At 32.5% G+C, this 16,883-nt stretch overlaps 1 protein-coding gene across 11 annotated transcripts; it reads left to right on the top strand.

The window, feature by feature from the left end:
• Positions 1–3,474: 3,474 nt before the first annotated feature.
• Positions 3,475–16,875, top strand: LOC107825444 (uncharacterized). Of its 11 annotated transcripts, XR_001657064.2 has the most exons (12): positions 3,478–3,693; positions 6,268–6,297; positions 10,120–10,221; positions 10,315–10,390; positions 10,470–11,591; positions 11,677–11,924; positions 13,048–13,254; positions 13,338–13,430; positions 13,511–13,609; positions 13,691–14,022; positions 16,150–16,207; positions 16,672–16,744. XR_001657064.2 is itself a non-coding variant. In XM_016652313.2 (11 exons), exons 5-11 carry the CDS (start codon positions 11,564–11,566, stop codon positions 16,704–16,706), a joined length of 768 nt encoding a protein of 255 aa, XP_016507799.1. In that variant the 5' UTR covers positions 3,476–3,693; positions 6,268–6,297; positions 10,120–10,221; positions 10,315–10,390; positions 10,470–11,563; the 3' UTR covers positions 16,707–16,875. The 11 variants fall into 11 exon arrangements, 9 of the variants coding, with proteins under 9 accessions (XP_016507794.1, XP_075103978.1, XP_016507795.1 ...); XM_016652313.2 differs by lacking the exon at positions 13,691–14,022 and having other exon boundaries at positions 3,476–3,693; positions 16,672–16,875; XR_001657063.2 differs by lacking the exon at positions 16,150–16,207 and having other exon boundaries at positions 16,672–16,875.
• The last annotated feature ends 8 nt before the right edge of the window (positions 16,876–16,883 follow it).

Below are 16,883 nucleotides of genomic sequence, written 5' to 3'. Positions count from 1 at the left end.
ATAAACTTGTTCTTTAGTACGTAGTCAAAGTCTTTTAACTGAAGAAGCTAGTGGTAGCCTTGTGGTTTAAAGAAGTTTTGCCATCCTAGACTATCCCAAAAGTGTTTGGTGGTTTTACAATTAAAGAAAATATGGGTGATGGATTCTTCTTTATTTCTTTTGCATGTAGGGCAGTTTGGATCTATGTTTATACCAATATTAGCAAGGTATTTCCTACATGGTATCCTATTGTGAAGACATTGCCATAAGAAGAATTTAATCTTATTAGGACAACTTAGATCCCAAATCCATTTGAAGTCTAATTGGTTGTTTGGAGGGGGCTCTATAAGGTTGTAGCAAGTCTTAGTAGTGAAAAAACCTTTGTAGTTAGTAACCATATAGGAATATCACTTGTTACTCTCTTTGAACGAATTTTAACTTTTGAAATTTTTTCTTTGATGTCATTTGGGATGTTAATAGTTAATTTACTGAAGTCTCATTTTTTTCCACTATAGATGTCCTTAATTTTTAGGGAATAATCATTGATCGAGAGGGGGCCTTCCACAGCATTTCTAAGGCTTCCTAAATTGGGAATCCAATGAGTATGCCATATGTTCATATTAGTATGATAGTGGAGTGACCATGTAATACCCTTTGAACATAATTCCCACACCTTTTGAATGCTTTTCCAAATGAAGGAGTGCTTGTTTTTAGCAATACTAGTTCCATAAGAGGTGATGATAAGTCTAGACCAGGGGGTTGTGGCATTGGTAAGGATTCTCCATACTAGGCTAGCTAAGGTGCACATATTTTTAGCATTAGCATTATGGATGCCAAGACCTCCCTTGGATTTTTGTTGGCAAATATTAGACCATTTTACTAGGTGAATTTTTTTCTTTTCTGTGGTAGTACCCCATATAAAATCCCTTTGAACTTTATCTATGTTGTTTAGGATCTTTTTAGGAAGTAAGGTGTATTGCATGTAGTGGTTTGGTATTGAGTTAAGGCACGAGTGGGCTAAACTAGTTCTTCCCGCTATATTAATAATTTCATTTTCCAGGCAGCTAGTTTTGTTCTCATTTTATCAATTATAAATTGATAATCTAATGGCCTTGGGCTTTTGATTAATATAGGAAAACCTAGGTAGGTACCAAAATTTTCACTTTTTTTAATACCCAGGCTATTTGTAACAACATTAATTAAAGAAGGGGGACAATTTTTTGAAACAGGGATTTTTGATTTTGAGGTATTAATATTTTGTCCTGACAATTTACAAAAATAATCTAAACCATTTTTAATAGCTTGGCATGATTTGTTATTAGCTTTAGACATTAATGTAAGGTCGTCTGCAAAAAATAAATGAGAAAAGTTTGGGCATTTTTTTCCTATGGTTATTGGATCTCATTTTCGGATATCAACCTGATGATTTATATATCTGGATAACATTTCCAAGCATAGGATGAAGATATAAGGTGATATGGGATCACCTTGCCTGATACCTCGACTTGGCTCGAAGAATTTAGTGATGAAGCCATTAACTAATATTGCTATAGAACTGGTATTGAAGTACCTAAGAGTATGATGTACAAAAGACCATTTTAAACGATCAAAGGCTTTTTCTAGATCAATTTTTAGGATCATGTGGACTTGTTTGCCTTTCACTTTCTTTAGATTGGAAACTAATTCTTGAATAATGATTGCATTATCAGAAGCTTTTCTATTTTTCATGAAGCTGGCTTGAAAAGGACTGATAATTTATTCTAAGAATGGTTTTAGGCGATTTGCAAAAATTTTTGTAATTAATTTGTAAATAGTATTGCAAAGGCCAATTGGTCTAAAGTTTTTAATATTATTAGCGTTTGGGATTTTTGGGATAAGACAAAGATAGGTTCTATTTATGTCTCTGGGGATTTCCTGACTTTTGAAACTATCATGACAAAGATTCATTACAGAATGTCCTATAATTTTCCAGTATATTTGGGGAAAAAATGGGTGAAGGATATCTGGCCCTGGGGCTTTGAAGGGTTTAAAAGAGAAAATAGCCCTCTTAATTTCAATGTCTAGTAAAGGATTATCTAGTGATATAAGGTCTAAATTAAGGTGTGTGAAATGAATTTTCAGTGGACTATCCCGGTCTATTAAAGAGTGAGAGGTGGTGAAAGCATTAGTAAAGTAATTAAGAACGTGTGACAAGATCAACTGGTGTTCATTGAGCCAATTTCCAGGATCATCTTTAAAGTAATTAATCTTATTTCTTCTTCACCTATTAGATGCTGAAATGTGAAAAAAACTTTGTGTTAGCATTTCCTTCATTTAGCCACATTATCCTAGATTTCATTTTCCAGTAGTCCTCCTCTATTCTAAGGATATCATTATATTCCTTTTTTAAATTATATTCTAGTGTTTGAAGGAAATTACTATAGGCATAGTTGCTGGATTTTTGGATTCCTTGGAGCCTTGCTAGAATTTTTCTTTTTTTTTCCCATTATATCACCAAAGGTTCTGTCTTTCCAAGGCTTAATACTAACCACAAAGTTTTTGCTAGCACTACAATAATCTATTCCATACCAATTTTTTTTAACAATTGTTTGAAATTCAGGATGCTTACACCAAAAGGTTTCTAGTCGAAAAGGTTGTTTATGACCTTGTTTATTTCAAGGAATTAGTTCTACTAAGATTGGGTTGTGATCTGAATAAGTCGTAGGAAGGTGGATTATAGAGCTTTTAGGGAATAATTCTACCACTCTTCATTTCCTAGAATTTTGTCTAATCTCTCCATAATGAGGCCCTTATTTCTTTGTCTATGATTTGACCAAGTATATTTGCACCCTTTATAGCCAAGATCTATTAAATTACAATTGTTAATCTTAGACCATAGGTAATTAGCTCTATTATTGTTAATAGGTCTTCCACCAATTTCTCATTTGAACCCAAAATGTCTGTTAAAATCTCCTCCTACCATCCATGGCCCTATATAGTTTGTACTAATGTTCTCTAGGTTTTCCCACATAATGTTTCTATTATACTTATCAGTACTAGCATATATTGAAGAAAAAAGCCATTTTTTTACGAATAGGTAGTACCTCTATTGTTGCATGAATTTCTTGATTCCTACGGATGAAGTTGTGGACAGTGACCACTTCATGATTCCACATTACCACCATGCTGCCTGCCTGTCCTTCAGCTGGCACTTCTATCATCTCCGAGAAGCCAAAATCATGAAGCATTTTAGCATGATTTCCCATCCTAGTCTCCAACAAAGTCACCATGCAAGGCCTGTGTGTGTCTATCATCACTACAAGAAATTTAATTTTTAACGACCACTTCTTAATGAAGGTACTAAAATCCGGTCGTTATAAGTGTACTTATAGCAACCAAATTTTTTTTCGGTCGTTAAAACTAATTATTAGCTCAACATTAACTAGGGGATAATATTCTGGCCTTAAAATATAACATAGCTTGTCATTATTAAATAATAAAAAAGTGGCGCTAACTTTTTCCTCTTTTTTCCCACCCATAACTGGATCCGTCAACCACCCAAAAAAGAAGGAAAACACCCTGAGACTTCTCCAACTCCTCTGTTATGAACAGTTATTTTGTAAACCGCAACTGTTATTTCTCATGCAATGGCGAAGTAAAATTCAGCGAAATTAGAGAAATTGCTGGTCACCTTCATTGAAACTAGTGCTCATCTTCGAGTTTCTTCTCATCAAGGTAAGGTTCAAAATTGTACCCTTTTATGTCAATTTTAGTGTAGATGAAATGAAACCCCAGTTCTAAACCATGGCTGTTCAAATTCAATTATTAAGTTTTAAACATAAAAAGTGAGTGAAAAGCTAGGGTTTTAAGGGCAAAATTTCTTCTCTGCTTTTAGGTTTTCTTCTTTGATTTTCTGTTCGCATTTCAAATTCCAGAAAAAAAATTACAGAAAGAGATAATCAAAGATTTAAGTTTCTTCTCTGATTTTCGGATATTACTCCTCTGATTTTGGAGTTAAGTTTCTTTCATATACATAGATATAAAATAATATATATATATATATATATATATATATATATATATATATATATATATATATATATATATATATATATATATATATATTGGTTTTTGCCCTATTGATCTTCGTTCATGGATCTTGCTTGAGCTTGGTTGGTGTTTTGCGGGTTCGGACATGACTGTGCGAGGATGAAGTTCACGGTTCCGAGTTCAATTAGTCGCTTTTTTCCTCGCTTGAATTTTGGAGTCAAAATCTGTGTAGTTGTTGATTATTCAATTGCTATTAAATAATCATCTGGACTGATTGATCGTCTCGGTGATTGGTAACTGGTTGAATGCTAAAAATGAGAAAAATGCAAGTTAGAATGTGAGGAAGTCCATGATATCCAAGTTTTGGTTTTTCAAAGTGAAAGATTGAGAAATTGCGGAATATAAAGCTGCAAAGGGTAGTTATGAGAAAGTGGAAAAATAAGTGCTTGAATGATTCTCATCTTAGGGAGCTTAGAGCTGGTATTAGCAGAGGTTTCAATATATCTTTTAATGCCTAGTTAGTATTTTTTGCATGTGTTAGTGAGTAAGAGAAACTTAAGGTCTCATGTTAAACTTGACAACAACATCTCCGGTTTCCCTATTTTGCTATATACTTCCTTTAAGTAATATACAAAGCGAATAACCACATATAGTGTAATATCTATCCTTGTTTTATGCACCAAACTCTAAAGCAAAATCCAGTATATACTTCACTAAATAGAAAGTGCTTGCCATTGCAAGTGTTATCTTACCATTTCCTGAAGATCCCCTCTTGTCTCGTTCTTTGCTATGCTCTTGTTTTGATTTTCTACTAGAGTTAGAACTGCGGGCTTTTTATAATAGCATTTAGTTTCCTTCAAGAGTTCCTTTTCTTCTCAAAGATCTATCCTAATAAGTCTCATGCAATTTCTCTTGTTTCCTTAATATTTCATGTGTTCCATTTTATTTTTAGTTAGTGTTTAATGTACTTATACTTTCTATGATACTGGTTAAGAATCTTCCATCACCATTGAGATAAATATATTTTAAAAAAAGGAATGTCTGGTCCTCCTTATTTTCAATAAATGAAACTTTCTGTGATGGAATTATTTTTGGCTCCTGTGAGAAACCTTTTCCTTAATAAGAAAGTTTGGCTGGCATTCTGATTATGCGTAGTGCCTTCAATGGCAGTAGAATAGGTTCCCAAATCCTAAGGCCATGCTGCCTCATTTCAGTTGGAAATATTTCTTTGTAATTGCAATATACTAGAAGTCTATCTATCTGTTCTTATTCGTCCGGTCCTGGCCTTATATATGACAAGTAAAAGTTGAGTTTGGTACTGTATACATTGTTTTCCTAGCAATGACTTCTATCACTCCCGTTCTATTTTATCTAACTAATTGTGAATCAAGCTTCAAAATGAGCCGTTAATGATAAGCCGAGTTTGGGATATAAATTGTTTGGTTAGATAATTGATTTCTTTACAAATCTATTCATTTAAAATTAAGTAAAGCTTTCTTGTTGATTCTCTGGATTTGTTTTAGAGTTTCCCTTTAAGAGAATATCTTGATAATGAATTAGTTGGAAAGTCTTTGTTCACTAAAATAGTATGTTGTTGGATTTCGCTTTTGATTGGAGCCGTATTGGGTGCTTCTGGTTTGGTACTGAAATAGCATTTTGTTAGCTAGTTCAAGGAGGTGAATTTTCGTGGATTAACTATTGGTTCTAATTCCTAACAGTTTAATGATAGTTGACGTTGCACACTGAATCAACCACCATAATGTCTTTTTAATATATCAGATGTGATCTTTAATGTATTTGGTATTCTTTGAAAACTGTCAAGCTCTTTGTATTACATCTAAAGGAAATTCATGGCATATTTTAGTATAGTATGATCATTCAGATGGTCAACTTTTACTAAGACCTTTGGTATTCTGTGCAAATATGTGTATCTACGTTTTGATGAATTTATTTTTCTGCGGTAATAGAAAATAATTAATGATGGTGCATTAAAAAGTGCAATCTTTCATATAGTAATGGAAAGAGCAATTGTTAAAAAAATCAAAAGGCAGTCACTTTCTTCATTTATCTCATCAGTTGAAAAAAAATCGACAGTCACACAATTAAATTTTTATTGAATTACCTCATCCGCTGAAGAAACCCATTAATAATCATTTAAATTCTGATCGAAGATTTACTTATATATGATCAATTGAAATACTCTACTTTCTATATGAACTTTGAATATTCTTATTAAACTTATCTATTCACCTATTGCAGCATACATATCTACTCTGCAAGTGTCATCAGGTTGGTTTATTTTATTATTGTAACTTTCTATGAGCATTCATGAAATTTTATATTCTTATTTATGTGAACTTTAACTTTCTAGTATTCTTTAGTATTAAACAGTATCATTGTTCTGATAATCATATACCAGTAACAAATAGGAGTAATACATTAGGCATTTGGCAATTTATTGTTGTTTTTGTTGTGAGAGGTAAATTTGTTTGGATATCAGAAACCATCAAGGGTCATTTTTATCACAATATCTTAGATATTCATGGTATCTATTGTTTGTATACAATAATCCTTCAATAATACTATCAGATAATGCCTAGGTGTAGTACTGTGCATATGTTCAAGTACCAGAAAATTCAACCTTGAGCCTCTTGTTTTGCCTCTACATCTTGCAGCCACTGTCTTCTAACTTCTAACGCTCTTACAAAGTTAGAAAATAGAAGAATAAGAGATGATGATTTATATTTCTATATGAAAAAAATATAGAAATAATGCCTTTGCTTTTTCTAATAGTATCTTTATAACAAAAACAAATTCTTTGTATACATTATTTATGCTGTTTTAAAAAATATATATTCTCATCGATATAGGATAAACGCGCAACGCGCGTGCACAGAAACTAGTATAATATATTTGTAGTAGGTGCTAGTTTAAATATGTATTCTTTGTTTGCTAAATTCAAATGCTAGTGTAGTAACCTGTGAGCAACTTAACTGGGTCAAGTTTTTCCTTATCTTCCCTCCTAGATTTTTTTCACCTCTAAATTTGGAGTTGTGCAATATTTGTGAGCTTATCATGCTTTAGTCTCTTCATTCATTGTACCCATGTATTTCATGTAAATTAAATGTATTGATATGCCCCTACCTAAGAAATTTATATCCTTTATGTTGGTAGTGTTAATAGCAAAATTAGAACATGTAAAAATTGATTGTGGAATTGGGTATTCTTTTATTGTTTCAGTGATTTCTCTGTTTGAAGATACTGATTTTATTTTCAAAACCTAATGCGTTAAGTATTTTGGATTTTCTTCTTAGAATTACATGTTTGTCAAATATACAGAGCTTCTTTTTAATGATATGGGTTACCAAAAAACATTCTCAAATATGAAGAGTATTAGAAATTTAACATATTTATTTATCCTTTATTGTAAGGATATTAAGGCTATTACTTGGATTATAGGTCATTGATAAAATAATCTTTGAAATAGATTGACTAATATTCCTTGGTAAAGGTGACTAATATATTTTTGTTCGCTTATGATCATTTTTTACTCCTTTTGTATTGCTATACTAATATTTTTTGGTTGAATATATATGTATATAAATCTTGTGCATGTATCAGATTATGGCACCTGATAAACAATGGATGAAACTTATTCATGATCGACTTGATGATGTTTACATACTTGGGGTGGAGAACTTTTTGGATTATGCTTTTACAAGATTGAAAGAAACACGTGAAATACGTTGTCCATGCATCAAATATTGTAATGTAATTTCAGGAACACGTGAGTTGGTTAAATCACATTTGATAGTACATGGAATAATCCAAAACTATACTTTTGGTATCACCATGGGGAGAGGTTAGGTGAGCCATCATTAGATTTTGAATTTGTAGATGATAATAACGATGAAGAGGATGATGGTGAGGATGAAATACATGAAATTTTAAGAGATTTATACCCTGCTTTTGATGGAGATAATATGAACAATGATGGTGATGGGTTATTTGCGGAGGAACTAAATCTTGAAGCAAAAGGATTCTACAGGATCTTAAAGGATTTTGAGCAACCACTGTATCAAGATTCAAAAATTTTCAAACTTTCTACATTGGTAAAGCTGCTTCATATTAAAAGTATTGGTAATTGGAGTAATGCATCATTTACAATGTTACTAAAGATGTTGAAGGAAGATTTATTGCCTGATGGATCAAACTTGCCTGATTCATATTACGAAGCAAAGAAGGTAATCCGGGGCCTTGGGCTTTCTTACAAGAAGATTGATGCGTGTATGAATGATTGTATGTTATACTGGAAGGATGATAAGTCTCTTGAATCATGCAAAGTTTTTGGTGCATCTAGATGGAAGGAGGATAAACGTAGTGGTGAAACCAAATTTAAAAGTGGGAAAAAGTTACCATGCAAGATTTTACGTTATTTTCCTTTAAAGCCAAGACTACAAAGATTGTTTATGTGCTCGAAAATATCTTTTTTGATGAGATGGCATCATGACAAAAAAAGTTAATGATGGAACAATGAGGCACCCAGCTGATTCTAAAGCGTGGAAGACGTTTGATGAACTTCATCAATCTTTTGCATCTGAGCCTCGTAAAGTTTGACTTGGACTTGCTAGTGATGGTTTTCAACCATTTGAAAATTCTAAAATTTCATATAGTATTTGGCCCGTGGTACTTATTTCTTATAATTTACCACCTTGGCTATGCATGAAGAAAGAGAATTTTATCTTGTCGATGATTATTCCTGGTCCTGAGAGTCCTGGAGATGCTATTGATGTTTATCTCCGGCCTTTGATAGAAGAATTAAAAGAATTGTGGGAATCTGGAGTGGAAACCTTTGATGCATCAACTAAACAAAACTTTATGTTACATGCTTCTTTGTTATGGACCATTAATGACTTTCCAGCACATACAAATTTGTCTGGATGGAGTACAAAAGGAAAATTGGCGTGTCCATGTTGCAATAAAGAAACTTACTCAATCAGATTACAAAATTATAAAAAACAGTGTTATATGGGCCATAGACGTTTTCTTCCTCTTAATCACAAATGGAGAAATGATAAAGCGTCATTTGATGGTACTAAGGAGCGAAAATTACCACCAAAACAGTTATGCGGTGATGATATACTTGATCAAGTGGCTTTATTTAGATGGGTTACAATTAACAAAGGATCCAAAGAAGAAGATTAAAATATCACATGAGAGTAGGAGTGATAATTGGAATAAAAAGAGCATTTTCTTTAATCTTTCATATTGGAAAACTCTTTTATTGCGGCATAACTTAGACATAATGCACATTGAGAAAAATATCTGTGATAATATTTTGGGGATAATCTTAAATATCAAAGAAAAAACCAAAGATACTATAAACACTCGGTTGGATTTGCACGCAATGAACATAAGGAAAGAACTGCACCCAATAAAAATTGGGGATAAATATGACTTACCAAAGGCATGTTGCACATTATCTTCTGAAGAGAAGCACATGCTTTTTAGTTTCTTGAAGAACCTAAAGGTCCCAGATGGATTTTCATCAAATATTTCTCAGTGTGTCAACCTTAAAGATCGAAAAATTTCAGGTTTAAAAAGTCATGATTGTCATGTTCTTCTACAACATTTGCTTCCACTTGCTCTACGGGGTATACTATGCAAATCTGTGTTTGAACCGCTTATTGAGTTATCTTTATTTTTTAATGTGCTTGGATAGAAATGTTTAAGCATGGATGAATTAGAGCAGATAGATTCTCAAATCCCTATAACCGAGTGCAAGTTAGAAAAGGTCTTCCCTCCTACATTTTTTGATGTCATGGAGCACTTGCCAATTCATTTAGCTAATGAAGCTAAGATTGCTCGACCTTCTCAATATCGATGGATGTATCCTATGGAGCGATATATATACTTTATGAAACCTTTTATTCGTAATAGGGCTTGCGCAGAAGGTTCTATTGCAGAGGGATATTTAGCAACTGAATGTATGACCTTATGTTCAAGTTATTTATATACAATGGAAATAAAGTTTAATCGCCTTGAACGGAATTATGATGGTGGTGTTATAGAATCTGATGGAGGTTTAATAATTTTTTGTCAACCTGGAAGAGCTTTAAGAGGTGGCAAACCACACAAACTTGGTTCAAAAGAACTGGAGCAAGCACATTTTTATATTTTGAAGAATTGTGATGAAATTCAACCATTTCTCGAGTAAGTAATAACTTGTTTCAATAATTTACTTTTATATACATCCTCTATTTTTTCATTTAAAATGACATGTAGTTATGCTCCAATTATTTGTAGAGAGTTTTCACTAACTCCTGTTGACACCTCTCAAGAAAATTCGGATAGGCAATTTATTAGTTGGTTAAAAGAAAAGGTGAGACCAGCTAACATTAATATTTTTCAAACCAAGTATGTAAATATTATTTTCTAAAATATTTGTTTGATCTTGATAGATTGCAGGACTGCACAAAAGTGATGATAGTAAGAAAATGACAGATTTGCTCTTGTTGTCACGCGGTCCCACGACATATGTGACAAGTCATCATGGCTACCTTATTAATAGATATAGGTTTCACGTGCAAGATTATGATAAAGGGTTGAGAACTCAAAACTGCGAAGTGGTTGTAGTTGGAGAGATAGATGAAGCTAATAAGACCATTGATTTCTATGGAGAACTAACAGATATTCTAGAATTATAATTTATTGGTGGAGGAAGAGTAGTTTTATTTATATGTACGTGGTTTGATGTATATGACCAAGAAAAAGGAGTTAAGATAGATGAATATGGCTTTGTAAGTGTTAACCGCCAGCGTTTTCTAAAAATAACTGAGCCTTTTGTATTAGCCAACCAAGCATCACAAGTTTTTTATGTTGACGATCTTTCCAATAAAGGTTGGCATGTTGTACGAAAAGTTCAACCTCGTGATACTTTTGATGTTCTACAAGAAAATATTAATGATCTAGAGGATTCAGATAATTCTTCACTGAAAAGGAAAAGAACTCAGGAAGGTTTGGATATTTATCAACTCTTTATTTAATTTGTCAACTCATTATGATAATGAGAGTTTCATATTGGATTCCATTTGATTTACTAGTTCAGAAAATATTTCTAACACTCTACTAGACTGATTACATGTTCTTATATGATGAATCTGATGTCCTAAATTTTTGTTATCTCTAAGTTTTTCTATCATATGCTCATATGTGATGAACTGACATGATAGACATCTATTACTCAGTTTTTTAATTGTACTAGGTTGACATGAATACATCAAAATCTCAGACGTCTAAAATGGAATCAACTTCCAAGACTGTGAAGCCTGTGTATGTTCCTCCCGGTATCTTAGCAAGGGGACGAGGGAAAAGCTTTAGAGCATTGAGATCTGTAAGAGTAAATGCTGAACAGAGAGGTTCGATTGGCAAAAGTAAAACTTTAATTATATTAGCTTCTGATTAGAGTAAGCTAACTCATAGTGATAGTTTTGCGCCTCCCGATTTTGAACCAATATTGGAAGATGATGGTCCCCTTCCTCATGAGGAAGAATTGATGCAAGACACTCAGAGAAACGAAATAAGTATCTTACTGTCCCAAGCTATAATATATTTTTTTTGTTATTGTACAAAAACTCCTTTATATTTAGCTTACATTGAAATTTGTAGGGCCATGTGAATCTGGAAAGGCAAAAAAAGTGAGAGGAACAAATAGGTGTAAAAAAGTTGCAGGACTCAAAGTTGGAGAAAAGTTGAGCGTTACTTTTTACCACAATCGGGTTGTTGGAAAGAATCATGTCTCATTTACGAGACACTTGGGTATATTAGTTCGTAATCGTAATATGTGTCCACTGCGTGTACACTCATGGGCGGACATCGAAGAATATAAGCTGCAACACATGTGGAAAGCTGTCACTGTAAGGATTTAAAGCATTACTTTATTAATTTTTCTTCTCCTTTTCTTCTTTTACAAATGAAAAGGAAATACTTGTGAGCTTACATCATTACATAGAATGGTTGGTTAATTACAAAAACAAAATTGAGTTTTCGAAATTCTTTCCAAATGATCTTTTTGGGTAATTTGGTGTCAGATGAGATCTCACATTGTTTAAAGGCAGTCTTTTTGGTGTCTATGTAATACAAGGTGAACCTCCACATTTATCTCTTTTTCAGTATCTCTATGCTTCTTGATTGTTATAAATAATTTTTACTTACCAACCAAATATGTCTTGATGATCACCAGTAGGACATAGCCTTGACCTTTCAATTGGGATAGAAAGTTTATCACCAAATCATGTCCTTTATTGCAAGAATATTACATGGCAACAGTGAGTTTGCTTGAACATAATATAATATCATCAGTGTTGGCACTTCATTATCTATAGTTCTATAAGCATCCAGTATGCCATGAACAACTTGTCGTATAAATTAGCCAACTCTAATCATATTTCTTCTCTCCATATGAGTTTGAAGTTTCTCTTTAGCATGCCTCAGTGCATCAAGAACTTCTATCACAGTGGTTTCAAGAACAACGGGATCATTGTTTTCCTTTGGCTTTGGCAAATTTACAGGAACTAATGCCAAAGAGTGATTGTCATTCTCCTCTTACTGATGTGTTTCATCTTCTCCATTTTTTCCTTGATCTTTGAGTGAAGATTTTGAGCTAGCACAATAACAGATTAAAAGTTAGACCAACTTTGGTGATATTACATAGTAATAAAGAACTGAACATATTTATATTGTAATAGCTTTTTGACTGATCAATATAGGGAACCAATATGTGCAACACATTATGGTATGAATCTGTCATGGCTTATCTATAACTTTGTTGTGGATGATAAAATTTTCACAATAGAACCAATCTCCCACTTTCATATCCAAAGTCACAGACTTAAGAATCTGCCCTCTCTATCAATTAGAACTCGTATAATAACCTTTATACGATATTTATCATCTCTTTTGATACACATAGGTGGTTAAATTTTTATTTTCTAGTTTACTGAATAGTTTCATATTTACTGACACTTGTGAATATTATAGGACAAATTTGATAGTGATGACATAAATGATCAACGAGATCATGTCTTGAAATATATGAGAAAGTTATGGAACAATTGGAGAGGATCACTGCACAAGAATATTAAGTCTAAGTCATTTCGTGATGCTCTAAAAGATGTGCCAAATGGGGTAGACACGAGTGATTGGGAATGGCTTGTCAAGGAGCATTTTTTATTAGAAAAATTTAAGGTATGATTTCATAACTATTTATTAACTAACATCTTGTTATATTAAGTGGCTGACCATAATTTTTTGGTGTGTTCTTAATTTAGGAAAAAAGTGCAAGAAACTCTGTCAATAGGTCTAAGTTGAGTATGCCTTATCGTACGGGTAGTAAGCCAATTAGAGAGATCATTTATGAATTGGTGAGTAAATCTTGAAATTCTGTTAAGAAATCTCATCCTTGTTACAAATATTTCTTTGCCTTGTTTATTTTAATGTGAAGGGAGGTAAAGATGGCAATCCACCAGATGTGGCAATTATCTTTTTTGAGACTCGTAAGAAGGACAGGAGGCTTATTGAACCTGAATCCAATGAAAAATATGTATGTTTATTGATAAATTTTATTTTACATCATTTGTTTACCGTGTTGCAGTATTTTAATTAAATTATCTTTCATTTATAGTCTAAAATCTAAGAAGTGGTGCAATCTAAATCGTCTCTTACAAACATTGAGGTTGTAGAGAGGTGCTTTGGACCTCAACGCAAAAGTCATGTAGTTGAATTTGGTGGTGGGATAACCTCTAAGGAGTTGAAAGGTGGTAACTCCTCGAAAGCTGCATTATTAGAGAAGTTGAATGCTACTAAAAAGGAAAATGAATCACTAAAAGGACGACTAGAAGGGCTAGAGAGTAAATATGATATGTTAGACAGTAAATACGCACAGCTTACAAGTGCAGTATTTGATCAGCCTTCATCACCATCTTCAATTGAGCAATAAATTAAATCATTTAACAGGTTAGTAGATTGAAATCCTATTGTAGTCTTTAATAAAATTATTGCAATGCTTATGTGGATTTTTTTTTTTTAATGTTATTAAGGTTTATGAATAACAAAAATATAGTCATTGAAACAAGTGCCTTTAAGTAAGAATGAAGTTTCAAATATTTGTACATGTGTAGCTAGATTACAATCTTTATTATCCTGTTATTGATAAGTCTAGAAATGTTAGAGAAGATTTTCTTGGCAGCTATTCAGTTTCAAGAACATATTGACTACATTTCTATGGATCCTTTTGATCAGAATTTGTCTTAAGAAATATACGGTAACTCGCAAATTGTTATATATCTCAAGAACAAATTGCCCTACAACATATGTTTAGCCTAGAAGCAACTTCTTGATGGTTAGAACTGCAAGTATTGTTTGTGACAAAAATTATTTTGCTTTGCTGATATTCTAATGATTAATCTTGTATGTTTCCCATGTAATCATTTGTTCTATGGTTAATGGAATCATCTATTGTATATATGTCGCCAAACTTGGCAGGCAGTCTGTAGAAACAGTAACGTTGGGTTGAATAGAAGAATATATCTCAGGCTAAATGCTTATATTATTACATAATTTGCTAGTATTAAGCTATTTTGGATGAGAAGATCTCCACATCCTTTGGTTACTTGAAGGAGATTTTTCCTTGCTGATATGGGTGAAGGAATATAGCTTAGGTTAAATGCTTATTTCATGCATGTAATTTGCTAGTATTACTAGGCTAGTCCAAATTCTTTTTTGGTTGAATAGGAAATTCCAGACTAATGTGAAGCCAGAAAATAATATTAAAGCTTTTGAAATGAACACTTAATAGACAGAATTAGTTACAACCTATAAACCAAAAATATACAGAGGACAAGAGATAATTAGCAATTTAAAAGAGAAAAAAAGTAACATTCGTTCTATTGGAAAACATACACGAAAAGAAGAACAAGTTTTTAATATTCTATCAAGAATATCCAGTGTTCACAAAGAAGAAACTTTTTTTAAAAAAACCATTTACAGATTAAGAATAAAACTCTATAGCACACACCTGTTGAATATTAACATCTCTGCTGATAGAAAATAGGCTAAGAAAATTGTCCAAATGTATCTGGAATTCTCTGAAAATGCTTATTATATAAGTCTGTAGTTTTTAGAGAAGGTTGTATCAACAATATGTGCAATTTTTTTTATATTGGAGAATATGCACAAAGTGAACCAATGTCACACCCTTTCGGTATGAGGATGTTAAGACAAATAAAGGTCTAACATAGTTTACAAATGAATTTCTTGAAGATTGAAAAGGATAGTGTTTTGGATTTGTCTTCTATTTATATGTTTAAGGAGTTATCTCGAAAGACCTACAATTTCTTGGAATTCATACAAACCTAGCAAAAAATATAGCACAATGTAAAGAAAAGATCTATACATGTGGTAGTAAGTTGAGATTACGTCTTAGATCCTTTTATTACAATTAGTCTAGGTCCAATATTTGCTAGGAGTCTTTTCATAAGCTTACCCAACTTGATTGAGATTGAGGCATTGTTGTTGTTATATACTTTTATTTGTGTGTTTGCTTTGCATTAGGTAATTATATTTATGACAACACGTCTAATAAGTTGTCCAAATGAATGAACTCGTCATACAGTGAATGAAATTTTAATGAATGCTTCACTTTCTTATGCTAAAGATATTCTTGCAAAAAATAAAAATTGATAGTTATATTCTTGCAAAATTGTTTTTGGTGAGCTAGCTCTAATTTTTAATAATTAATGAAAGGAAGCTCTTTGACTACTTCAATTACTACCTTAGCAGATTAAAAAGAATAAGTACAAAGACTTCTCTAGAGGTTGCTCTCTATGTTTCTTGTTCACAAAGCCCAGTCCTTGTTACCAAGGCCAATCATTTCCCTACCTACTCTTTTAGTTTCTCTACTAGAAATTAATTTTGGGCATTGTTTATAAGGTATGTGATGATAGTGAGCCACAAATATTGTTCTCCAGAAACCTTCCATCACAATTTTCTAAATCTGCATAAAATACATTTTCTAGAAAGTTTCGATGCCATGAAAAACCTTCCAGTTCATCTCTACAATATGATATTGTACTCCTATTATAGGAAGCTGGCAAAGGGAGACTGGTGACAATCTCCCGCAGAGAGCATACATGGGGACAAGGTGATTGTGAATATGTTGGTTATGCATGTGTGGATATCTATTTTCCTCTTATTCTTCTACTACTTGTTCTTGTCTTTGTTGCCAATTATGACTCATTCTGATGCCTTTGACAGAGTCTAACTCTTTTTAGTGCCAGTACATTGGCTTACTTTCTCTTTTATACTAAATGTACTTAATGTCATTCTGGCCCCCTTTAGGGGTTGTCATATTCAACTGACTATATACTACCATGTATATTGTAGCAAGTAAAGCATGGATTTCCAAATGGATAAGTTTTGGCTTCTTCTTCTCTATTGTTCATATCTGTCAACCTGCAATATATGGAACAAGTCATCTGATCGTTGTATTATTTCAATTCTTGTTTATGGCCATTAAGTGTAGCCTTTAATTTAATGGATCTAATATTTCTTCTTTAGTTGTTTATTCTTTGTTACTAAATTGGCATACCTTTGTTATGTTAACAGATCAAATATTTGAAGTCCGAAGAACCTATCCTTGAAGAAAATTTAGAGCAAGTTGAAGTACAAGAGGTTTATATTTTGTTAGGGATGGTTTAAAGACACTGTACATATGCTGCAATTTTATTTTTCTCTTCTTAGGAATTATTAAAAATGATGTCATACGATTTAGATTGGTTTCTGGTAAATATGATACTTTATTTCTTTATATTGACAAA

This window comes from Nicotiana tabacum, chromosome 24 (genome assembly GCF_000715075.1).
Source record: "Nicotiana tabacum cultivar K326 chromosome 24, ASM71507v2, whole genome shotgun sequence".
NCBI classification, from domain to species: Eukaryota; Viridiplantae; Streptophyta; class Magnoliopsida; order Solanales; family Solanaceae; genus Nicotiana; species Nicotiana tabacum.
The sequence above is the reverse complement of the archived record's forward strand: the minus strand, read 5'-3'. Positions and strand labels throughout refer to the sequence as shown.

Bases quoted from the DNA above. Each gene is read 5' to 3' on its own strand.
- LOC107825444 (XM_016652311.2), top strand. From the start codon at position 11,564: ATGCAAGACACTCAGAGAAACGAAATAA. The intron at 11,925-13,047 runs GTAAGGATTTAA...TGAATATTATAG, and splicing joins ACATGTGGAAAGCTGTCACT to GACAAATTTGATAGTGATGA. The intron at 13,610-16,149 runs GTATGTTTATTG...CTCCTATTATAG, and splicing joins CTGAATCCAATGAAAAATAT to GAAGCTGGCAAAGGGAGACT.